General features: G+C 44.4%; 1 protein-coding gene across 1 annotated transcript in view; it reads right to left on the bottom strand.

Moving 5' to 3' along the window:
• Nucleotides 1-26,199, bottom strand: part of frzb (frizzled related protein) — a gene marked incomplete at its 5' end in the record, with an annotated part of 77,453 nt that overhangs the window by 42,909 nt on the left and 8,345 nt on the right. Inside the window, one exon of the mRNA XM_083638332.1 lies at nt 1,173-1,421. Within this exon, the coding sequence (XP_083494458.1) occupies nt 1,173-1,421 (249 nt within the window). The remainder of the gene's footprint in view (nt 1-1,172; nt 1,422-26,199) is intronic.

Raw genomic sequence — 26,199 nt, 5'->3', positions numbered from 1 at the left:
GTGTTAAAACAGAGATGTTTGATTTGGTTCAGGACTCGTGAACATGACTTTTCATTTACGAAAATGCATTTTTCTCAGCTTTTTTGGGACAGACGGGCGTTACATTCAAACACTCCCTACATTCAAGTGTCGATAACTAAAGAACGGGTGAAGCTAGAATCTAATTTTTTTATTATTATGAAAGTAGAGGCTCTCTTCTTTCTTTTGGGATATCCAGTGTTTAAATAGTCATAGAATAAAATATTATGTGGGTCTTGGAAGATTAGTGAAAATTATGGAAAACCCTGGCGGTGGCTGGGGACTTTTATTTTGAAACTCTGGCGGGGATTGAGTTAATTACGTTTTTCTATGTAGACTACATCAGATATATTTATCAGAAAGCAATTCTCCACTCCATGCAAAAAAACCTTCAGTGCATTATTCCGGCGATAGGGTTTCAGTGCATTATTCCGGCGATAGGGTTAGAGCAGTGGTCCCCCAACCACCGGGCAGCGGACCGGTACCGGGCCGCAACGCATTTGGTACCGGGCCCGAGCCGGTCCCAATTATTATTATTATTTCTTTTATAAACATAAGCTATAATATTATAGGCTGTATGTGGTAGTTGAAACATAGTTTCAAGTTGACGTTTATTTATGTTTGTAGTAAACTGTATAGGCTACATACAGTACAACACAAAAGGCTGTTATTTACCCTTTGTCGCCACCTGGTGAGTAAATATATATGTAACTAAAACCATTAAAATTGACAACCGGTCCGCAACATTTTTTTCCAATTTATCTACCGGTCCTTGGCACAAAAAAGGTTGGGAACCCCTGTGTTAGAGAATATGGGCTTGCTATGTACCAAAAATGTGGGCTGTAACATTACAGCCAAGCTGAAAAGTGGCATTCAAGGCATATCTGACGGCATATTTCTCCCCACAAAAGTTATCTCTCGAATATTGAATGCAACTCTATGAGCTCTTTGTTGCATTTTCACAATACAAGACAGACAGACCAGGAGGAAAAGAAACCATGAGCATTCAACTTTTACTTATCAGTTCCCACTACAGTTGAGTTCCCACTACATACTAGAGTGCATGTAAATGTGTGAATCAGATTATTGCCATAACCTGATTATTCTCAGTTATGTGCATGTAAATGCCCTCATGAATAATAAAAGAGGAGTACCTGGTCCCTCTGCCTTCACGATGGCCTCTGGTGAGATGCAGACCCCGCGGTCGTACAGCGGCAGCTCGGCACAGGACAGGCTGTCCGGCCAGCTGTGGTTATAACGCTTCATCACCGGCTCACAGCCACACTTGGCCCGCTCACACACTGCCTTGCACGGCTTGATGGGCTCGTGTTGAAAGTCAATCGTGCAGATCGGAGCGTACATCGCACACAGGAAGAACAGCAAGTCTGGGCTGCAGCCGGTACCTGACAACAAGCAGAGAAACCACCACTGCTGTCAAATACTGTGTACTAAATAATTAAAAGTTCAAAGTCAAAACAACTTTATTAATGATTAATGTCCCCCTAGGGGCAATTGGATCCGGCAGCTTGTATAAGAACACAGAATCATCAACCATACAAACAAGTATGCCAAGGAAAAGAGACAAAGTAAAGTAAAAAATATAAAGTAAATGGTACATAAAACATTGCACTCATAAATCTATGAAGCATTTAAAAGACTGCAGAGGGAATAAAAGATGTAGACTAAAATGTTTGCAAGCAGGCAAAACATGACGTCCCGATGGCAACATGTCCAGAATATGCTAAAATACTCACTGCTGTCAGGATAATTTGTTCAATATCTAAGAATCTATAGTATCAACCAGCATGTTCTAAAGAATATCTAAGAATCAATATAATATCAACCAGCATGTTGTAAAGAATATCTAAGGAATGTTTCTAGTTTACAGGATGTGCAAGATTTGTCACATTAGCAGAAGAGCATGTCTAGAAGTATATACTGTATGTAGAAAACTATTCACCTTGTCAGATATATTCATATTACTGAAGTAGCTACCGTGTACAGAGCGTGCAGATTTAGTTATGTGCATTATTAGCTGTCCAACTTATCAAAAACACATAGACTTTTATCAGCTGGTATGTACTAAAAAATATCTCCAGTATGAACCAACAGCTCCAGAATAGCCTGAAATCTCTTGTGGTTTGGCTGAAATCTCATGTGGTTTGGCTGAACTCTGAGAACAAACACACTGGAGCAGCAATCTAAACTTTCTAAAAGTCACAGAGGAAAGCTTGTGACTGCAGAGTCTCATTTTAATTTCAGCGTTATTTTTATTCAGGGAGAGCCAGTTGAGAGCAAGCACCACTTCCCTGATGTTCTCTCTATGGGTTCCATGGGTTCCGTGTTCGCTATTGTAGCCGACTTTGTACACTGATTCCTGCTATTCACAGGATATCCAAACTCAAACCCACTGTGCAGTTCGGTTCCTGGGCATTAACCTCACATTCTTCCCACAACACTTCCTCGGCCTTGCAGGCATAGACCCTGGCCCCTATCGTTGCATCGGCGTAGTTTCTAGGCCGAGCGCCTGGCGCAGCCCTGATCAGTGGGCGTGGACCAGCGCACTTGATATCTTGGTGTTGGCGCTACACGCAGCCTAACGCAATACAACCACGCCTTTTAAGCGTAAAATTATGCACCGTCATGCTCATTGGATAAGTGCAATAAACGAATCACACACTTGCCTTTTAACACATTCAGTGCCAGCGACGCCATATGGCGTCATTAGAAATTTACCGTACAGTGCCAGCGACGCCAAATGGCGTCATAACTCGATTTTTTTTTTTTGACGGGGGGGTGTCGATCTATGCCTCTTACATCGCCTCTTACAATATTCAGAGGTATTGAATGTGTCTAACCTATTTTACAGAACCCTTAGGTGGCGACAGCGCTCTCCAGATGAGAGAACGTGGAGTGAAACACACAGAAGAAGTCATTGGGGGGAAGGAAATCGCATCGCATCCGTCCGTATGCAGCGGCTTCATTGAAGCAACGTTTAGCTGTGCCCCTGCAGCAGCCAATCTGCTATCACAATTGAGCACCTCGATGTCCGCTGCAACAGCCTCCGTGTCCGCTGCAACACATGATCAGCCGTGGATTTGTTATTATTCTCAACTCGAAGCATGGGAGCTGGTACACGCGGCTGTAAAAAAGCAGGATCTAGCTGACTTTTTCAGTGCTGAGCACAGGCAGAGAAAACGAGAAAACAGCAGAGCAGAGAGACACTCCTCCCACAACGGGGGGGGGGGGGGGGAGGAGGGGGGGAGGTGGGCACGCAGAGCCAAGTACACAACACAGACCCAGACAGCAGGACAGGGTTGGCAAACGCAAGCCAGAATATCCGATGCCCACCAGCAGCAAAAGATCAGCAAGAAGCTGCAACCAGCAGCGCATGCAGGCGCCAGCGCTGCTGGTTTCAGCTAAAAATATTATTCTTCCAAACAAAATTCCCTTGCCTTCACTGTTTTATTGAAGGAAATTATTTTTGAGGTGTGACTACATCAGAAAATTAGCTTCAGAGTCAGTGATGTGCTTGAAATGTTTAATTTCACAAAAGGCTCATTATCTCAGCTCGTAGAAAAAAAGCTCTGTTTTTCGTTCGATCAAGCTATCTTCTCCGGCTCATAACTAAAGAACGGAAAATGGGATCAATAAACTTTTTTTTGCAGGTGATAGAAGAGAGTCTCATCGTTATTTGTGCGTGTTCAGTGTTTACATAGTAATTATTAAAGAAATTATATGACTGTTTTAAAATGCATTGCGGCCTATGTGGCACAGCAAGCAACCTTTTGCCCAAGGGCCGTGGCACTGAAAGTGTTAAGCTCCAATTCCAGTGGTCCAGTAAAACCAGACAAAAGCCAAGCGCTCTGCCCCCCCCCCCCTCCCTTCATCCCGTCTGTCTGTCTCCATATATAGGCTATTATTCCATATTATTATGCTTCTCAAACCAATCTAACTGCAGTTTAAATACTGCAAGCATGTAAATACGCTACACTATAGCAAGATCAAAGTGAAAAGAATGTTCTAAAGGCATCAGCTAGAAAAATATATATGATGAGATGAATTAGATTGGTGAAAGTTTGTCCAGAAAGATATCGTTTTCTCTCCCCTGCTAGGATGGTAGGATATGCACATAAATATAGCCTACATTATGTAAAGTCATTGCATAAATGTGTTTTGATTGTAAAACTAAAATGTGAAGTAGAGCCAATTTATTGGAGCGGACATCACAGTAGGACATGACAGTAGAAGCGCGTTACGCTGTCACTTTAAATAAGACCCCACCCATTTGAGGGAGGTGCCATTAAATCCCAAGGACCTGAGTTTGTACAGGAGGATATCATGGTTTACAGTATCGAATGCCTTCTGAAGGTCCAGCATGACCATCCCACAGTATTTACCAGAGTCCACCTCTTGCCTTATGAAGTCGTTTAAATAGAGCAAGCAGGAGTCTGTTGAATGTGACTTCCTAAAGCCAGATTGAAATTCATACAGCAGACTATGCAATGATAGATAACTGTCTATCTGATCAAAAATCACTTTTTCGATTACTTTAGAGATTGAAGAAAGAATTGAAACAGGACGATAATTTCCTGGTTCCAGTTTGCTTCCTTTTTTGTATAACGGGGCTACTTTAGCAATTTTGAATTCACGAGGAATATGGCCTTGTGTTATGGACATATTAATTATAAACGTTATAGGTGAAGAGATGACTTCAGCTGCGTCTCTTAGGAACCTGGACGGGATGTTATCAAGACCGGTTGCTTTAGATGGGTTTAGGGCCTTAAGTCTTTTAAGCACCTCCCCTTCAGACACTTCTGTAAAAGAAAAAGCATCTGGCTGAACGTTCATCTTTTTGTAGAATGAATCAACATGGCTCTCACCAAAGACCCCTGTAAAGGTCGGCAGTTTCTTTACCAGGGTGTCTGCTATAGTGGTGAAGAACCTGTTGAAGCAGTCTGCAACTTTAATTTTATCTGATGTGACTGTACCATCTATAATCAGGGTCTTATTTATGGTTTTTGTCCTAAGTCTGTTGTTTTGCCCTAGGTGTTTCAAGGTTTTCCATAGTTGTGAAGGATTATTTTTGTTTTCTGCTATAGACTCCCTGAAGAAGTTTGCCTTTGCTTTCTTAATAAGCTGATTTGCCTCATTTCGCAATTTTTTAAATATGCGGAAAGAGGCAGGTTACCGACGTGAACGGTACCCTGTCCTCCCCTCTCCCCCTACGGTGCGGGGTGCCCCAAGGGAGCATATTGGGTCCACTCTTTTTCCTTATTTATGTAAATGATATGAAGTCGGCATGTGACTGCGACCTGTTTCTCTTTGCGGACGACTCGGCTCTCCTGGTCTCCCACAAAGAGAAAAAGGAGGTAGAACTTATCCTCAGTAATGAACTCCAGAAAGTAAGTACATGGTTAGTAGATAATAAATTATCTCTCCATCTAGGAAAAACTGAGTCAATTCTGTTTGGCTCTAACGCCAAACTTAAAAAATCCCCTGGCTTCACCATCACAGTCGACAATGTGACCGTCGAAAGCAAGGAGGAAATTACATATCTCGGCAGTATCCTGGACAGTAAAGTATCGGGAGAAAGTATGGCTTTAAAAACCATCTCCAAAATAAATCAGAAAGTGAGATTCCTGGCCAGACTTTTCTCCTTCCTAGACGTAAGTACTCTAAAAATTCTGGCGGGCGCTTTGATACAATGTCACTTTGATTATGCATGTACTTCCTGGTTCACCGGCATCACCAAGGCCCTCAAAAATAAACTTCAAATATCTCAAAACAAACTAGTACGGCTGTTACACTCTCTCCATCCCAGAACCCACCTCCTGCCTGGCCATTTTTCCAGCCTCAGATGGCTCAGAGTGGAGGAAAGAGTGAACCAAATCAAGCTGTGCCTGGTCCATAAGATCTTGCATAATATGGTCCCGAAATATCTCCAAAATTATTTCACCAAGGTAAATGACGTTCATAACTACTCCACCAGAGGGAGCTCCCACAATGTTGTCCCCATTAAATTTAAGAGCTGTATGAACAAAAACCCTTTCAAATACTCAGCCGGGCTGTTGTGGAACAGCCTTCCGGACAGCCTGAAGATGATTAACACCTTGAGCAGCTTTAAAATCGCTCTCAAAATCTGGTTCATGACTGGTGCGGGTATGTAAATGTAAATATTTTTGAGTATTGTTAATTTATAGCCTGTTTAAAGTTATTTTATTTATTTTATTCAGATTGGTTTTTTAGCCTTTTAATGTGTTCTTTATTTTCGGGATTGGGTCCTGTTTCAAATGTCTTTTTATATTGCTTTTGTTAAAACTGTTTTAACATCTTAAATGGTTTTTTTTAATAGTCTATAGGTGGAAGTAGTTTTATGTTTCTTTATTGTTATGTCTGTTTTTATGTCGGTCTGAGTCGTCTGTCCGAGACCAAGGACCACAATGGAAACAAGTCCTCGGACTTTATTGTGTTTTTATCCTTGATGGTGATGTATGAGTGGCCTTTATATTTTTGTGTATGATGTGCTTTACTTTTGTCATTCATCGAATAAATCAATCAATCAATCAATCAAAAAACTTCTCTAAATCACGTTAAATCTACAAGGGATATATATAGGCCCAGGATGACATATAAGTTTCACATAGGGTGGTGTTTTCATTTCAATGTTTTATTTGGTCCAATATTGAAATGTTCTACAATTGCAGGTTGTGTTACCATTACACATTATTTAGATCGACCTTTATATCTATTTCGGCTCATTTGGTTGCTATTTAGTAGCGAAATGGAGAAGCCCATTGCATGCTGGGACATTCACAGGCAGTGAACTTACAACTGCTTTTTCCTATGGGACGTGTGTTGTGTCTGTCTGAGCGAGGGAGTCAGAGAGAGACAGTCGTATTGTGCCTGTCAGACTGAGGAGAGAGGGAGAGAGTGACACAGAGAAGGGTGACAGAGGACAGCCAGAGGGGAGCGCTCCGCGCAACTGGCGCACTGAATAGGCCTGGTTTCCAAAGCGCTAAATTTACGCCAGGTGGGAAGATATCATTAGGCCGGTATTTAAGGCCGACACGCCCATTCTCGCCCATTCTGGGACTGCGCCACGCCCATTCGGCCTAAAGCGCATTTGGCAGCGTAAAGCCATATTGATATCTTCCTGAGGCAGACGCAAGGCACGTTTTTTTTGCGTTTTTTTGCGTTTATTCTGTGGGAGAATAGGGCCCCCTGACTCGTGTATACTTTTCCCAACGGGGTTTAGATGAAACCATGCCCCGAACTCATTTGATTGGTTGCCCCCCTCATACGTCACTGTTGCCCACCACACCTGACAACAAACTACCATAAACAGCAGAGGCGACTCCACTGCACTCCTTTACACAGTTTACAGCCAGGCAGGCACCGGTCAAAGAGAACTCTTCCCCGAATTTGAATGGCTAGGGGAACTAGGAGCAGGCAGCGCATCCTGGCTTCTTTATACTGCGCTACACGCTCCTAATTCTCCAAGCCACACATCTCCAGGGGAAGGAGAAACAGGGGGAAACGGGGAAAACACACTCGACTTAGGGGAAAGAGTTATCTTTGGCCGGTGCCTGCCTGGCTGTAAAGAGAGGCGTTTGGGGTGCAGCAGAGTCACCTCTGCTGTTTATGGTAATTTGTTGTCAGGGACACTGACGGGAATGAGGGGGGTGTGTCTGTGTGTGTGCCTCGCTTCGGCGTATGAGTTTGGAGGAGTTACTTGCTTGGCAGGGCAGGAAGAAGCAGTTGCAGCGACCAATCAAATGAGCTTGGGGCATGGTTTCATCTAAACACCGTTGGGACCCTGACGCCTACACCCTTTGAAACACTTTATCATTATTAATCATCTTCCTATTGATTTTCTGAGAAGCAAATGATGCCAGACGAGAGGTTCTATCAATGTTGTAGTCAAGTCACTATATCCCGAGGCCCTAGTGTTCGAATCCAAGTCAAAGAAGACTTCGAGTCAAGTCTCTATTACCTCAGTCCGAGTCTGGAGTTAGCCTACTGAACATGAGTGTGAATCCACATGCAGGTGGAACCCTTGTACGGAATTAACCCTCAGACCCTACTCTGACCATATTCAATCTTTTCAATTTGTCGCTTTTTACTTATTTTGGCTGTTATTATGCTGTGATTATAATGTGACAAAAGTTTTTTTTATACATTTTTGAATTTCAGCATTTAACATTGTGTGGACAGAATATAACCTGATGTGGCGAGATTGATGGGTTAGTTTCACCTTCTGTTTTGTATGTGGGCTATGTATGATTCATCGGGGAGATTCTACGTTTGGATTTGAAGGAGTTAAGTAGTGATGTGATGTTCGCGAACGATCCAAATCTATTGAACGGCTCTTTGCTATGAACGAAGGGAACCGAGTCCTACATGATTGCCGTTCATTTTAATGTTGTGCCCAAATTTCACTGCCTGCCGCTCCCCACCACACAAACAGGGTAGACCTCCCTCCCTCTGCTAGTCCGCTGAGCAGGGAGGATAGGTAACGAGTGTACGGTACACTCGTCAATAGCAACCGACGCAGGCTGTAAACTGGCCTGGGTGGGCGGACTCAGCTTAATATCAAAACGGGCTACGCCGCGGAGTGCATCTGCCGACTTTCTGAGCAGCGAAGTGTTGCATGAATTGCATTCAAGGAAAGCCAACTTTATTTACACAACACATTTCATAGAAGAAGTAAATTCACTGACTGAGCAGATGGATATGGTGTCACCTTGTGTTATGTTTACAATGCAGATCATTGACATTAGGTCTGGAAATAATGTACGAGTAATTTAATGCTGCTGCAAAATGAAATAGTGGTGGGATAAGATCAAATCTGATCCAAATCGTACCATATCATTATCCTAGTGATTTTGCAGATAAACAGTAGTGCCTGCCCCATAAAAAAAGAGGTGAAAGAAAAGAACGAGGAGCCGCTATTTTGAACAGCTCTCAGAAAGGAACGGAGCCATAAGATCCGGCTCTATTCAAAGAGCCATAATTCCCATCACTAGAGTTAATAGATACTCCTTGTTTGGCAATATTGATACAAGTGTTCCATTGTATGGCACCTCTGTAGCATATTGAAAATAGGTTATTAGTAGTGTGACAGTATGGGGGTGAAAGTTTTCTAAGATTTAGGAGAAACTTGTATATAAAATAATTCTGAATAATCTAAATAACCATAATGATTTGATTGATGTACATTAAGTGTCCTACACTCCACAGTGCCCAACCCTCATTGGTTTACAAGACACACATAACATACAATAACAATAAAACATCACAATGGTACATTTAAAATAACACAAGTCGCAAGTCAGCGTACTGCTCAGACAACAATACATACATCACTTTCTAAACAAAAAGTTATCTCTTTGCTCCGATGCCTGACAGATAAAATTTGCTGGGAGGAAGGTTCCTTTTTTAAACACAACTCAAGTTTCTCATAATCGTCCAAAAAAGTCAACATAAATAGAGGACATTTTACGAAAGAGTACGTCCCTTGCGTCATCATAAGCAGTACAATAGAACAAGAAATAAATCTTGTTTTCAATTTCACATAATTCACATAGTGACATGTCAGGGGTAGCATTAAACCTATCAGTCTCTAGTGCTAAGGGAAGAGTTCCAGAGCGTAATTGAGCACACAGAGATCTTTTTCGTCTGTTCAAATCAAAGTTCACATAGGGTTCTACACAGTAACTGTCTTTAGACGATACGTTCTTAGTTTGTCGTGTTGGTTTATGATAAATACCATAAGTTACCATTTATCTTTATACAAAATAAAAAATATTACTCATAGTCTCTCGGGTGTCACAAAATAACCTGTTATTAAAGATAAATGACAAATCATTTGAATAAAATAGGAATTTCAATTCATTTGCCCAGGGATGTCTATGGGCAATATCCCAATTAAATATATGTTTAGTGTGTCTGATGCTTGGGGAGTCCCATCCCATATCATCAGTAATGGCCAGAACTGGAGTGAGTTTATGAACTCCTAGAAAATACTGGATGGCTCATGCACAGTGTTACAGCTTGGGTGTTCACGGAAACCCCAAACACCAGAAGCATAATTCGACACAGGACAGAAACAAGAGTTATACAGTTGTGTGTAAGTATGAAAACCCAGATTACCAAAGTGTTTAACTTTGTTCAGTACAGAACCCAGTGCTCTGCCTGCTGATTGAGCTAGGACATTGACTCCCTCCTTAAATAATAATAATAGCTTGGATTTATATAGCGCCTTTCAAGGAACCTAAGGCCGCTTTACAAAATATTCTGTAGTTTCCAATTCTGAGCTGTTTGTGTCATGTCATTTTCCACAGTTCCCGTTCACTGATTCTGCTAAAGGAATTTAACTCAGTATGGTTTTGATTTATTGTATTTTGATCTGCAATGCACGGTCGCAGAGATTGCAGAAGTTGCTGGTTGCAGAAGTTGCAGGTTGCAGACGTTGCAGAGATTGGTATGATCCTTGATGTGAAATTATGAATCACTCGCGAGAGCCTGCAGGAACAGGCCCTTATAGATGTGAATATGACATCACCTGTGTTATGACATCACCGGCGAAAGGCATGAAAGACGCCTATGAATCATGACATCATCAGTGATCGATGACATCATAGTAGGAATGACGACGTCAAAGTAGGAATGATGACGTCATCCTAACAGTACCCTCCCCTCAACGGACGTCACCTGGCGTCCAATGAGGCCATCAAGGATGGCATCTGGGAGACAAAAAATCCGTAGGTTCTGGTGGAGGTGCTCTTCCGCAGGTGGTTAGACGCAGGTGGTTAGGCCCCAAAGGGGGTGTAGGAGAGTGAGGTGCTCTTCAGCAGGTGGTTAGATGCAGGTGGTTAGACCCCCAAAGGGGGTGTAGGACAGTGGAGGTGCTCCTCCCTAATACAGGATATCGAAGCCATAGATGGACCGATACGTAGACAGAACTTCCACCGGGTCCGGTGGATCCTCTGGGGCCGGCCATCCCCCGGGGCACGATCCAAACACGGGAGGCTGGAGACCATCAAAAGGGTCAAATGCCGCCGTCTCCGAAGGCAGAGCCGCAGGGGGATCTGACACAGCGAGGCCTGCCCTCCCGACCTGTAGTTTGGGGAGGTCACCCACCGTCTCCTCCTTTAAACGCCTCTTATTTCTTCTTGCTCTTGACCGAGGGCTGACGACACTACGGGAACCTCCCAGCATGAAGCTGGAACCTACGTGTGGGTCAACGACAGGAATTGGCTGCTGCTGGGGTACGGGTTCAGACTCGGCGAGGGGAAGGTCCACAGGTTGTGCCTCAGGTACGGGTTCAGACTCGGCGAGGGGCAGGTCCACAGGTTGTGCCTCAGGTTGTGCCTCAGGGCCAGCAGACTCGGAGGCCCCCTGCGGGGGGACGGAGCCAATCTGCAGGCAGCGATTGAACTTCCCAATGAGACGATCGACAGTCCTCTCCAACTCGTTAACCCTCTTGGAGACACACTGCCACTCCTGGGTCCTGCAGGGAACGCTACCCAACCGTACAGATTCTTCGGCTGGACACGTAGAGTCTTGATCCACTGAGAGTACCACGGGCCGGCGAGCGGTGGGACCACTTACTGGACGCCGGGAGCAGGAGGAGAGGTAATGCCCGGCTCGACCACAGTACAGGCAGCTCCGGGTGTCCAAACGGCGCTGCCTCTCCTCTGGTGTGATGCGAACCCTGCCGGTCAGATCACGGTACAGATGGCTGCTGGGACTCAAATGTGGGTGCCCCTGCTCTGGAATGACGCGAACTCCCCCCCAGAATATGCCCTTAGCAGCTGGGGGCGGCCGAGAGGCAGAGCTAGAAGCAACGGCCGCTGTGGACGGGGGAGTAGCAGGTCTGGAAACCTCCGGAACGGCGGTGCGCTCGAAAGCTGGGGCAGGAGGGGCAGAAGGCTGCGGAATGGCACCCTGGGGGCCTAGCCCGTCGAGACGATCTAGCCGGCCAATCAAGAGGGCGTGCCGATCAGCGGCTTCGGAAGCCAGAGCCTGGATTGCTTTTTCCTGCTGGGCGTGCCGATCAGTGGCTTCGAAAGCCAGAGCCTGGATTGCTTTTTCCTGGTGGGCAATCAGGCGTCTTGACTCGAGTGCGAGGTCTTGCAGAGGCTGCGGGGTGACACCCTGGGGGCCTAGCCCTTCGAGACGATCTAGCCGGCCAATCAAGAGGGCGTACCGATCCTCGGCCTTGGAAGCCACAGCCTGGATTGCTTCCTCCTGGTGGGCAATCAGGTGCTTAAGTATGATCTGGAAGTCTCCGAACGTGATAGGACGAGTGGAGACATCAGGATGAGTGAAGGTATCAGGATGAGTGGAGATATCCAGCTGACCGCCTGGTGGGTCAGCTGAGGCCTCTTTGATCGGTGGAAATCTATCCGCTGGGGCTGCACAGTTCGAGGTTTGGGAACGGTCGCAGAGATTGCAGAAGTTGCTGGTTGCAGAAGTTGCAGGTTGCAGACGTTGCAGAGATTGGTATGATCCTTGATGTGAAATTATGAATCACTCGCGAGAGCCTGCAGGAACAGGCCCTTATAGATGTGAATATGACATCACCTGTGTTATGACATCAGCGGCGAAAGGCATGAAAGACGCCTATGAATCATGACATCATCAGTGATCGATGACATCATAGTAGGAATGACGACGTCAAAGTAGGAATGATGACGTCATCCTTAAGGTGCTCTTATGCTCGAGCAAAGCTCCGTGGGGGTGGGGCCCCGCGAGTCTCCGTAGTCACCGTGCAGACCTCGCGCTGGGGCTGATGCCATTATACTCAGAAAGTGATCAGCATGTATTGTGTGCATTGTACAATGGTGAGAACAGCCCGTGAAAAGTCGCAATGAAACGCTGTGCAGTACTGAGTGCGCTTTCACTCTCAAATGACCCCACATCAGCACATGAAGGACTCACCAAACTTGTTTTTACTGAAAGCCGTTTTTACTTCTCAGCCCTGATAGCCTACTCTGTGCTGCTTTTAATCTCTCTCAATAATGCTCTCAACACAACACATTTACTTGGTGAAATGACTAAAAACGAACAGTTGCAAATCTAAGTTTATAGCCTACCACATGGGTCAAGAAATGTGGCGAAAACACAGCTCAGTGTTCAGGGTTCAGTGGCGAAAGCAGCCATGTTTGGAGAGAAGCTCGCGCTGTTAGAAAAAAAATCAGGCTGAACGCGAGCGGCCGCTGGAGCTAGCGCTTAACCACGCCCAACAAATTTACATCATATGACGCGCCCGCCCCTCGCTCCACCCACGCGCCCTTCACGGCAGGGTGAGCATAATTCAGCCTTAACAATGCAAGGGTTTGAAGTATTACTCTCAATATGTTGCGTGGGACCCGTTATCCATTTAACTTTTATTTTCAAAGAAAGAAGCAGATTCCTCGCATTTTGACTGTGAGGAATTTATTTGCTCATTGAGGTTGGAGGGATTTAAAAGGCTGAGATTTAAAATGGTTGAAAACAAGGTTCTGTGGTTATTTCTGCTGTCACTATTAATCCTGGAACAATATGCCTGCCTCTCAGATTGTAAGGCTTTATTATAGACTGGGAGCGTTTCAATGTTCCCAGGGCTCAGCCGGGCAGCCCCCCCTTTTTGGCTCACCATTGTAAATCTCCATGCCATTATCTGGCTGAATATGATACTAAGATTTATCACCACTTTGACAAGCATCACCGGGTTCTCTTTGCTAAGCAACTTTTGCTAAGCAAAGGTCAAAAGTAACCATGAAACCGTGGACAGTGAAGAGCTATCTATCTACAGTATCTATCTATCTTCTATCTATCTATACTATAATGACGATAGCGTCTGTCTCTCTGTCTCTCTGTCCTTCGCGTATCTCGAGAACCGTTGGTTGGATTGATTTGAAACTCGGGCAGTGCGCTGATGGCGACCTCACGGAGTGCAGTGCCCTGTTTTTGTGCGATTCGGAGACGAAACACGTTCGATATTTGAATATTTGTCTTCAGTTCTGCTCCTTCAAGCCCTAAGCCCCAGCCCCAGCTTTAATTAGGGTCGTTGATACTATTACTAAGTGAGAGTAAACACATGGTCGTCACTTTTAACAACCCTGTGTTTACATTGCTGTGAGAATGAGGGGGGGCAGCATCCCTCCTCAGGTTCCAATTAAAGAATCTCTTGCAATGCAGTGGAGAGAGGGCAGCATGAAGGCGCAAAGAATAGTAGGAGAATATGTATTTGTAAGCTGAATAAGCAGCATTAATATTCATGTGTCATCAAGTCTGTCATGAATAAAATCAAGGGGAAATAATCAGTAGAGCTCAGTGATCTTAGTTAAGTCAGATTTTTACATGGCTATAATGGTAGGCTATAATGAGTCACGCATTCAGAAATAATATCCTCTAGGGCCACAACACTTTCGGGAACCCCCATCATGGGCATAGCGCCACCTACTGGCAACAAAAGATTTGGTTTATCTTAAGAACCGTTTGTCCGATGGACTTCAAATTTGGGGAGTGCGCTGATGGGAACTCGACACAGTGCAGTGCCGAATTTCGTGCAATTCAGCACAGCGCCACCTACTGGCCACACAAAAAGTGGTTTATCTTGAGAACCGTTCGTCTGATCAACCTCAAACTCGAGGAGCGCACTTAGGGGGACTCAAGGGAGTGCAGGGAGCTGAATTCCGTGCAATTTGGCATAGCACCACCTACTGGCAACACAAAAAGTGCTTTATCTCCATTGCCATTCATCTGATCGACTTCAAACTTCGGGAGTGTGCTGCTGGGAACCTGACATAGATCAGTGCCGAGTTCTGTGCAATTCGGCACAACGCCACCTACTGGCAACACAAAAAAGAACCGTTCATCCGATTGACTTCAAACTTGTAAATAAGGTTATTCCTGGAATTAGTTCACGAGCCAGTTACATGTATTTGCGTTCTACATTAAATGAAGACATTACAATTTGTTTTATTTTGTATGTTACATACTTAATGGCCAAGTATATTAACATTTATGGGCTAGACAATCTGCCCAGGTTACAGACACTAGACAGCCATTATGCCTGCTCGGAATTTTCTTTTCGCAATGAAGACTGATTGACACCTTGTACTCAAGTACTGAATGACGTCCGCATACTGTAGATTACAGTTATGAATGAAATCCTGAAAAATGAACTTTTGATGTGAATGTGGAAAAACTAAAGCAATTTGATTTTTGTGATTTTGTTTGCATACATTACATTAAATAGGTGCACTGAATACCCAGGGATGTTATCTAAAATAGAAAAAAAGGCATTTTTAATTTCAGCTCGACTTTAAATGTTTGGTAAATGTCGTTCAGTTTGGCAGATCCCTCATGACACTTAGCACCATGTTCCAGATCTGTGAAGCTCCGCATCAAAACACTGGCGGCCACTAATTATCTCCGCCAGGCGAGAATCGCCGGGAGGAGATCATGTGACCGGTCGAGTGTATGTGTGTGCGTCTGTGTGTTCCTCCTCTCCTCGCTTGGTTCTGTGTTGCTGGGCAGGACAGATTGACCGCTTTGCCGCCCTAGATGACCTGTACAAATTGGGCTTGGGCGGCAGTTCATTGGCCGGCAGTTTATCTGCTGGGTGATACTGACAGCTTTTTTTCTTTCTTTCTTTCTCGTACTTTCCGCTACCGTTGTGACTGCACACGTGTTGACACACAGCGGGTCTCTCTCGGGAGACGGATTGTCAGGGTGAGTTACAGAGCTCATTTACCGTCTCGCCCAACTACTATTACAGACATGATATGTTTGGAGCTAACACTAGCATCCAGCTGCCAGCAGCCAGCCAGCCACAGACAGAGCTGTGCAGACCTGAAACAGTTATAACAGTTGTGTTATAAACATGATGAAAAAAAATGAAACTAACACATATACACATTCTTTCCTAATTCCAACCCAGACAGTGTGAATAATGTTACAAGTTTGTTCGTTTATAACGTGATGAAGTAGAAGCAGTGACAGATACCCAGCTCTCATTGACGAGCTCAGACAGTAGGGGGAAGTCCGCTAACGTTATTCTGAGCCCACCTCGATAAATTCGTAACATTTAATGGCAATAATAATAATAATAATAATAACAATAATAATAATAATAATATAGCCGCAAGCAGCGATGCGGGGTCCAAGCTTCTGGTGACTTGGCGGGTATATGTCAGATAGTGCACATTTATTCAGACTTGGTATGTGCACAAGTAAACAAAGTTTGGTTGAGATCCGGTGACCTGACGGTTTCCAAGCAGTACTAGTAGTAGTAGTAGTAGCAGTAGTAGTAATAGTAGTAGTAGTAGTGTTGGTAGTACCCACATGGAAAGAATCTATATGAACATATATGCAACTATATGCAACCTATATGCAACCTATATGCAGCATATATGAGCATATAGGCCATATATATGCCGCATATAGGTTGCATATAGGCCAGATTTAGGTGCATATATGCGCATATAGGAGCATATAGGCCATATATATGCCGCATATAGGTTGCATATAGGCCAGATTTAGGTGCATATATGCGCATATAGGAGCATATAGGCCATATATATGCCGCATATAGGTTGCATATAGGCCAGATTTAGGTGCATATATGCGCATATAGGAGCATATAGGCCATATATATGCCGCATATAGGTTGCATATAGGCCAGATTTAGGTGCATATATGCGCATATAGGCCACATTTATGCCGCATATAGGTTGCATATAGGCCAGATTCAGGTGCATATAAGTGCATATACCGGGCATATAGGTCTCCTATAGCTTCTTTATATCCACATATAGGTACTATATGTGCACATACAGGGCATATATGTCTCCTATATAGCTTCTTTATATACACATAAAGGCCCTATATGTTCATAATACAGGTCATATAGGTCTCACTTCTTTAAATCCACATATAGGCCATATATGTACACAATACAAGGTATATGCCTCCTATATAGGTCATTTACAAATCTGTTTGTATACACTGTGTCATAATCCATATATACCCAGCGAGCACAAAACGTTTTTTCAACGTTGATTTTTAGTTGAAATCTGGGTGATATTGGGTTTGAACGTCTAAGACCTAATTTCACCCTCTGTTCAACCGGCTAAAATGCGGTTACAACGTAAACGTGTAAAAAAACACAATTTGGTTCATCATATTGTTAAAACATTTGTTGTAGTTTGGAATAGAGACAATATTGATAGTGTGTGAATTGGCATTTTATTGTCTTTTATTGTGTAACTGAGATCTGGTCTACACGAAAACTACATTTCAACGCATTTTATGTCACATGAAATATCATAAATATGGGACTATAGGCTATGTGGTGCCAGCAAAAAGCTTCCAGGACACAACTATGGTTAATAGTTTAGCGCAATACTATAAAATAATGAATTCCGTTCCTGCAGCAACGCGCATGCGCAAGTACTTACTAGCTGTGACTGACTAGACCAAAGCAAGTCTGCACCGGTCTGCACCAAGTGCGGAACGAGGTGCTCTGGGCACACTATGTTATTGTAACAGACTGTATACGAGGCTCTGTGTAGGCCTACCTCCTGAGTCTCTGGTGTTAAATGAAGTTAACCTCTGAAACCGTACAGCCTACAGACTATAGATGCACACACACACACACAACATAATTTTAGTCTGTTACATAATACTCGTACGCATCACATAAAATAACTTCCCGATCGCTGACAATTGTGATCTACGTTGTGTGCGAGAGAGTATATAATGTACCCGGCTCTCTGGTTAGTATAAGAAAATGTATAGCTCAGAACCTAGAGCGCAGGGCTTGAACCTTGGAGAACGGGGTTCGAATCCCGTGTGCGCAGCTAATTTTTTTATTTAAGATCCTACATATAGGTACATATATGTACATATAGGTTTCCCATATATGGTGCATACATAAAATTGGCCGATTTCCTATATTATATGTACATATAGGTACATATATGTACCTATACATATAGGTACATATATGTACATATAATATAGGAAATCGGCCAATTTTATGTATGCACCATATATGGGAAAACTATATGTGGCCCTATATTAAAACATATAGGGTACATATAGATTCTTTCCATGTGGGTAGTGGGAGTGGTAGCAATAGTAGCAGCAGAAGTACTAAGAATAGTAGTAGTAGTAGTAGCAGCAGCAGCAGTAGTAGTGGTGGTTGGCTGTTATAGCCCCACCATCTGGTGGATTGGTGTAATTTTTTCCTCTGAGTAGTGGGTGATGTCTTGAAACTATGTGGAAAGGTGGGTGATGTGGGGCGTATGGTTTCTGAGATCCACACACTTTTAGGGCAGGAAAAGAACAAAAGCAAATACACACAAGTTTAGACATTTATCATTTCAAAATGGTTTCGCGTATCCAAAATCCTTTAATAACTTTAGGTCGGGGTAGTCCATAGATGACCCAGAAAAGGTTTCGTGTGATTTGGCCAAACGGTCTAGGAGGAGCTCGCAAAAGTAGGTTTTTGATCAAATTCAAAATGGCGGAAAATCGACCAGACAGAAATGGGCGTGGCCTAGTAGGTTAGATGCATGATGCTCCAGGGAAACCAGTAGATGTGGAATTTTGATTCTACAGCTCGTGGTTCAGAAGTTATGGACCGACTAGTCTCGGCTCCCAGACGTTTGGTGAGCTGCGCCACCAAACGTCTGGGAATTTCACTGTCAGAAACTGTGTCTCTGAGCCCGGCGAGAACCGCCGGCAGCAGACGCGCCTACATTTATTATTAGAATTTTATTTGGTAGCGGCAATGCCATTTATCATAGTCCTAACACAGAGCATGAAGCTGATATGCTCCAAACAAAATTTATAGCTGTGGTTTATTTTACAATAATGTTTCCTACCCGGAAGTGGTCCGCTTGCTACTGTGAAGTCATCAGCAGGCTCTGTAATGTTAGCCTGGGGAGTCGGGCTTATCGCTGGGGGAAAGACCTCTAGCCGCCGGGGCCGGATGAAACACGTCCTATTAACACATTCACTGCCAGCCTTTTTTTTTTTACTGTAGGTAGCTTTTGCCAGAGGGTTTTTTTGAGGATTCTGGCTCATTTTACGCGAGCCAAGGATAATTTTCTGCTTGGAGTTTGTCAACACAAAGTTCACAAAAGTACTAATAGAATGTGTGCTTTCTCTGTCTAAAAGAGTTAGTTTGTAGAGTTAGTAGTTATGTAGATATTAGCCGTTGAGTACAGCATGGTTTCAGGGTCTGAGACAAAAAGCTGAGATAATCGCAGTTTTGTGAAATTCAATATCAAACAGTCACTTTAACCATTTATTTTTGGCATCAGTGAGACATCAGACATAAACAATATAGTTCTGAACAGTAATTTCCTCCATAGCAGCACCCGCACCCCCTCTCCTTACAACTCCTCCCTCCGTGGGCGTGTCTCCGTGTTTGTCAGTCACAAGCCAGAGTCTCTCCTGCCTGTCTGAGCAGTGAGCAGCAGCCTCTCTCTGGCGGTCCCTCGTCGGCGAGCATGGATGTGGCTTAATCCGTTCTTGGATTTTCGGTTGAGAGCTTTGACGAAGCCTTGTGTGACTCTAGGCTTATGCTGCGCGCTTCAAAGTGTGCTTTCCACCCAGTCCACCTGTGGAAGCCCCCGGCGCACGGGTGCGCCCGTGTGAAAGGTTTTCGCCTACAGTATGAGAATGAGGCTCGTTCGCTTCTGGGTCCTCGGTTGAGCTCAGCTGGAATGCGTGCGTTTCTGGCCAAACAACACTCAATAGTCTGAGCACCGTCGCCACTCAGTGGGTCGGCGGAATGGATTGCACACGCCCGGCGGCTCTAACAGTATAATAGAAGATGCAAAAGGGCCAGATCAAGGATCCACCGTCAAAAAAAAAAAAACGATTTTTTTGACGTATCCATACGTCGCTGGCAGTTAACGGTTGGATTCTGCTTGACGTATGCATACGTCGCTGGCAGTTAACGTGTTAACAGGTTATGTTTGTTTCTAAAGCCGTTTTCCCACATGCGTACCGGAAAATTACCTGTAAGTCAATATCGGACATTTCCCTTCACACTTCGGCTCACGCATGTGGGAATCTATCAGCGAATTTGCCTGTATGTTGGGGGGCGGGGAGAGGGGGGAGCTTATTTGGGGGGTCGGCAAAACTCGAAATAAGTTCGCTTGTCAGTTGTCACACAATAAATCACACTCGTTTGACTTAAGAGCAGCGTCAAGCCGCCAGCGTAATAAACACAGCCGATTTACCCCCTCCCCTCTCTGCTCGAGAGCAGCAGCCACGGACAGACACAGCGAGAATGGCAGAGGCTTGCAAGCTGCTCAACGCTTGTATGTATGTAGAGAAAGCAAATGCACGAAGCGAAATGTGGAAGTAGTTTGCTTTGATGTGCGCGAATGATTAGATGATGCACTTTGAAGAAGTTGGGATCCGTGTCTGAGAGAAATAGTTGCTGGTTCGATGTTTATCCGTTCACCTGCGTCGCGTTGAAGCACTTTTTATGCCTCCGCCGGCGATAGCCAGGCCGGAGGCATTATGGATCCGGGTTGTCCGTCCGTACGTACGTACGGCTGTCCGTCCGTCCGTACGATGTTTGTTAACGCGATATCTGAGGAACGCCTGGACGGAATTTCATCAAATTTGCCTCAAACATCGACTTAGACTCAAGGATGATCTGATTAGATTTTGGTGGTCAAAGGTCAAAGGTCAAGGTCACTGTGACCTCTCGAACGCCATTTTCAAGCTTGTTAACGCGATATCTGAGGAACGCCTGGACGGAATTTCATCAAATTTGCCTCAAACATCGACTTAGACTCAAGGATGATCTGATTAGATTTTGGTGGTCAAAGGTCAAAGGTCAAGGTCACTGTGACCTCTCGAACGCCATTTTCAAGCTTGTTAACGCGATATCTGAGGAACGCCTCGACGGAATTTCATCAAATTTGCCTCAAACATCGACTTAGACTCAAGGATGATCTGATTAGATTTTGGTGGTCAAAGGTCAAAGGTCAAGGTCACTTTGACCTCTCGAACGCCATTTTCAAGCTTGTTAACGCGATATCTGAGGAACGCCTGGACGGAATTTCATCAAATTTGCCTCAAACATCGACTTAGACTCAAGGATGATCTGATTACATTTTGGTGGTCAAAGATCAAAGGTCAAGGTCACTGTGACCTCTCGAACGCCATTTTCAAGCTTGTTAACGCGATATCTGAGGAACGCCTGGACGGAATTTCATCAAATTTGCCTCAAACATCGACCTAGACTCAAGGATGATCTGATTAGATTTTGGTGGTCAAAGGTCAAAGGTTAAGGTCACTGTGACCTCTCGAACGCCATTTTCAATCTTGTTAACGCGATATCTCAGGAATGCCTTGACGGAATTTAATCAAACTTGTCTCAAACATCGACTTGGAGTCAAGGATGAACTGATTAGATTTTGGTGGTCAAAGGTCAAAGGTCAAGGTGAGCTCTCCAACGCCATTTTCAAGCTTGTTAACGCGATATCTCAGGAATGCCTTGACGGAATTTAATCAAACTTGTCTCAAACATCGACTTGGACTCAAGGATGAACTGATTACATTTTGGTGGTCAAAGTTCAAGGTCACTGTGACCTCTCACACACCCAATTTCCAAGCTCTGTAACGCAACATCACAGGAGCGCCTTGACGGAATCAAGATTCAAGATTCAAGATTCAAGATTCAAGATTTTTATTGTCACTCCATGGTACAAGTATCACGTGTGAAATTCTTGTGCTGTGGACTCCGTTTACGACATAGTACAAATAGGCAACAAGCAATGAGCAATAGGCAATAAGAAATAGGCATCAATAAGCAATACTAAGCAGCAATAGGCAATGCGGCAGAATAGCGATAAGACAAGTCAGTGGCATATTCATTGCACATAGGTGCACGTCATGTGCATACGTTAGACGTGTTCGGACATTTTAATTCGACGTATTTGACATACATTACAGTGCAAGTAGCATGTACCTTATTAAACATACAATTAAACATTAGGCATTGTGCATACGTTAGACGTGTTCAGACATTTTAAATTTGACGTAATTGACATACAGGTGCAAATAGCATGTACCTTGTTAGACATACAATTAAACATTAGGCATACATAATGGTAGCAGCTGCAGTACGGTACGGTACGACTACTACACTATTTGTGTATGTTAAGGAGTCTCGTGGCCTGCGGGAAGAAACTGTTCCTCAAGCGATTTGTGCGTGCTTTTGGAACCCTGTATCTCCTCCCTGAGGGTAGCAGGGAGAACAGGCTGTTGTGGGGATGGTTTGTGTCTTTGATGATCTTCAGGGACCTCCTGAGGCACCGCTGGTTATACAGTTCGTGCAGTTCTGGCAACTCGTCTCCTGTTACGTGCTGGGCCGCGCGCCTCACCCTCCGTAGCGCCCTGCGGTCCATGGTGGTACAGTTCCCGTACCAGGCGGTGAAGCAGCCAGTCAGCAGGCTTTCAATGGTGCCTCTGTAGAAGTCCCTGAGGATTTCTTTCCTTAGCCCAAACTTCTTCAGAATCTCTTCCAATTTGCCTCAAATGGCGATTTGGACTCCAGAATGAACTAATGGCGGAGGCATAAGTCCGCGTTGCGGTCGTTCTAGTTACAGACTGGCTTCGTTTGATGTGTCCGGGGTTGCCTTCGGAAATCAGCAAGCTGACATACTGCTCTTATTAGGCTATCACAAGATCATTTCGCCAGTTTGCTTTAATGTGCGCGAATGATTAGATTATGCCCGCTGGAACATTAAGCAACGTGTGTAGGCTACACCTCGCCCATGATTGAAGGACCGCTGTCGCGGAAAATGACTGGACCCGTTTCCACTTGCGTCCCCTTAAGAGCATACTGCTCTTCTGACTGGCTCGAAACTGGTGAAATGTCGGGGATGACGGGGTCGCGCTTATACCGGCACGACGTCTTTCCCACATGCAGGCATTAGACCACGTTCCGGTCATTTTGCGGTACAAAGCGCATGTGGGAAAAGGGCTTAAGTGATCAATATGTTTCTCCGCAAATGCGACGATGTTTTGCGAGACACCGGTTCTGCATGAGAACTGCCCCCAGAAAGCAGGCCCGCCCACAGCACTCATGATTGGTTCTCTGATGCAAGGCTTCCAACAGCGCCACCTAACGTTATGCAAAGATTTAAATAGTAATATTCTCAGTCTTACAGTAGTGAAACGGATTAAGACTGAGGGCTGAGTCTATGGACCGACAAACGTGAAATTGGCTGTTATAGCGCCACCATCTGGTGGATTGGTGTAATTTTTTTACTCTGAGTAGTGGGTGATGTTGTGAACCTGTGTGGAAAGTTTGGGTGATGGGGGGTGTATGGTTTCTGACATCCACACACTTTTAGGGCAAGAAAAGAACAAAAGCAAATACACAAAAGTTTAGACATTTATAATTTCAAAACGGTTTCACATATCCAAAATCCTTTAATAACTTTAGGTCGGGGTAGTCCATAGATGACCCAGAAGAATTTCCGTGTGATTTGGCCAAACGGTCTAGGAGGAGTTCGCAAAAGTAGGTTTTTGATAAAATTCAAAATGGCGGAAAATCTAGGCTCACGCAAATGGGCGGGGCCTATATGGATAGATGCGTATTGATCCAAGGAATCCAGGAGAAGTGAAATTTTGAGTATAGGACACACGGTTCAGAAGATATGGACCATAACGCGAAATGGTCTGTTATAGCGCCACCATCTGGCCGATATGGGTCATTTTTTGTTTCTGAGTAGTGAGGCACATTTACAATCTATGTGCCCAGTCTGGCTACGCTGAGCATTACAGTTTCTGCTGTACATGCAGTTTTACCGGAGAAGAAGAAAAAAAATAATCAGAACAGATACAATAGGGATCCACGCACTTCGTGCTTGGACCCCTAATTATTATTATTATCACTTTCTGTCAACATTTAGGTAGGTGTATGCTCAACCTCCGCTCATATCATGCCTAACGGCGGGTTTACACATACGCCTAGAGCGACGCTTTAAGCAACGCCTAAGCAACGCATAAAATTTAGGCGTCCTTGTTAACAGATGAGAGCGTTCACACATACCGCTGCCACGCTGCGCTGAAGCCACGCTCGCGCTGCGCCTACGCTGCGCTGCATTTATCGTTTAGGCGTCTGTTCTATTTTTCAGCGTCTAGGCGCGCTGAACTGTCAAGCTGGCTGTTGTTTCTGACGGACTTGGGCCATATTTTCTACCGAGTTTGCCCAAAAGGGGGTGGAGCGCGAATTAAGAGTGCATAGTAGGAGAGCTGTCCTTCATGTGTTCCTCTATTAACGTCTTTTCTGTCAGATGTATATATACCCCCCCTGTCTCAATGCATGTATCACTCATGGTGTTGATGACTCATAGTCACATGATTACCCGAGGGAAAATAACAATTACAGCCGGCCAGGAAATAGACAGACATCGTCACTTGCACATTGCAATAAAAAAGAGGACTCACCCATGCTATAAATCAGATCTGAAAAGTGTAAAAAACCGCTGCTCATGTGATCAGCCTAGCGCAGAGCGGGGCTTCAGTGTGGCGTCCTGTGTGAACGCAAATAGGCGCCTAGCGTGCATGAAGCAATGCCTATATGCCTAGGCGTAGCTTAAAGCGTAGCTTTAAGCGTCGCTCTAGGCGTATGTGTAAACCCGCCGTAACTTTAATCATAACATATCATGTATGGCATTAAGCTGCAGGTGCTCTGATTCCAAACAAATCCAACCTTTTCTGTGGGTGTCAGCTGTCATATTATTTTTGCACTGCTACAGACTGCATTAACCTTGGTTTGCCCCTTGCCACCTGTCTATCATGTTGACCAAAACCTGCCCCACTTATAGACGGTTTTCACAGAATGGTCACTCCTCCACCTTAATGTATTTCTTTCTTATTTTCTGTCCATAGCAAACACTGCAACAGGAAGTGAGCTGGGGTTCAATTTAGAATGTTTTTGTTAAAACCGTCTATAGTATCACTGCCAATCTTTCAGAAAAGACTAAAGACTCACCTTTTCAGGCTCCATCTGGGCCCTTCTTGAACTAACTTCTTTCTCTCTCTTAAAAAAACCAAAAACCAAAACCAAAAACTTCTAAACTAACCTACGCTAAACTTGTACCACTATTCCTTCAGAAGTTGTAGTTGTCATAGACTGTGTTGCATAGTTGATTGCTCTATTGCTGACAAAAATGTGTTATTGTAAGTCGCTTTGGATAAAAGCATCTGCCAAATGACGTAATGTAATGTAATGTAATGTAGTCTATGTCGCCACTGTAACTACTTTGTCAAGTGACAAAGGCAATTCATAGGCTAGCTGACATTCTTGCTAATTTTAAACCACCACTGCTGTCGTGTTTGCTTCAATTCCTAGAAACCACTCGGCTTTGCTTGGTGTGCACATCTGCATGAACGTGCCAAACATACAAACTAACCCTGCAACACTACAGTAGACTGTAGACATATTGCTGTAAGAGAAGTCAATAGCCGCTTTCACACACAGATCGCGCAACATTGCGTTCAGAAGGCCTGCAAAGCCGGCAGCCTCGCCACAGAAATTGCTTTCACACACAGCCAAGCAGCACTGCCACATTCCCGTCCTGGGGTGTGCTTTCAGGTGACAGCCACCGCTCCCGGATTGAAAGGCGAGCGGAGGCATTTCCACCCAGCTCCTCCTAGCCTAAATTAATATTTTCATAGGTTAGTGTAGCCTAGGCTAATGTATGATGAACAAATTCATTCAACAACCAAACATCGCTGATGTACGCCAGCTAACGAGGTGCAGCTGCGCTCGTTAAGGATCAAACTGATAAAACGATGTGCAGCTGCGGTCATTAAGGATCATCAAACTGATAAAACACAAAAGTGTTGTCCACATGCAGCATGGTAACAAGGCTTTCAATATTCATATGATCGACTTTATGGATCACAGACGCACCATCATGTAGCCTATTAGGTACAAGGCTAATTCTTATCTTTTGGTTCCAGTTTTTTGTAAAGCAAATTATTCCCATGAAGTAGCCTAATTAGGGGCCGTTCTGAAAGACGACGCCTGGATATCAAACAGCTGCAGTCTGCATAACGTTCATCAGGGGATGACATAACGTTCCAGAGGGAATATCCTCAGACCAACCAGCCAGCTATAGCCAGCTATAGTCC

Source organism: Poromitra crassiceps (assembly GCF_964638095.1).
Source record: "Poromitra crassiceps genome assembly, chromosome: 6".
NCBI classification, from domain to species: Eukaryota; Metazoa; Chordata; class Actinopteri; order Beryciformes; family Melamphaidae; genus Poromitra; species Poromitra crassiceps.
The sequence above is the reverse complement of the archived record's forward strand: the minus strand, read 5'-3'. Positions and strand labels throughout refer to the sequence as shown.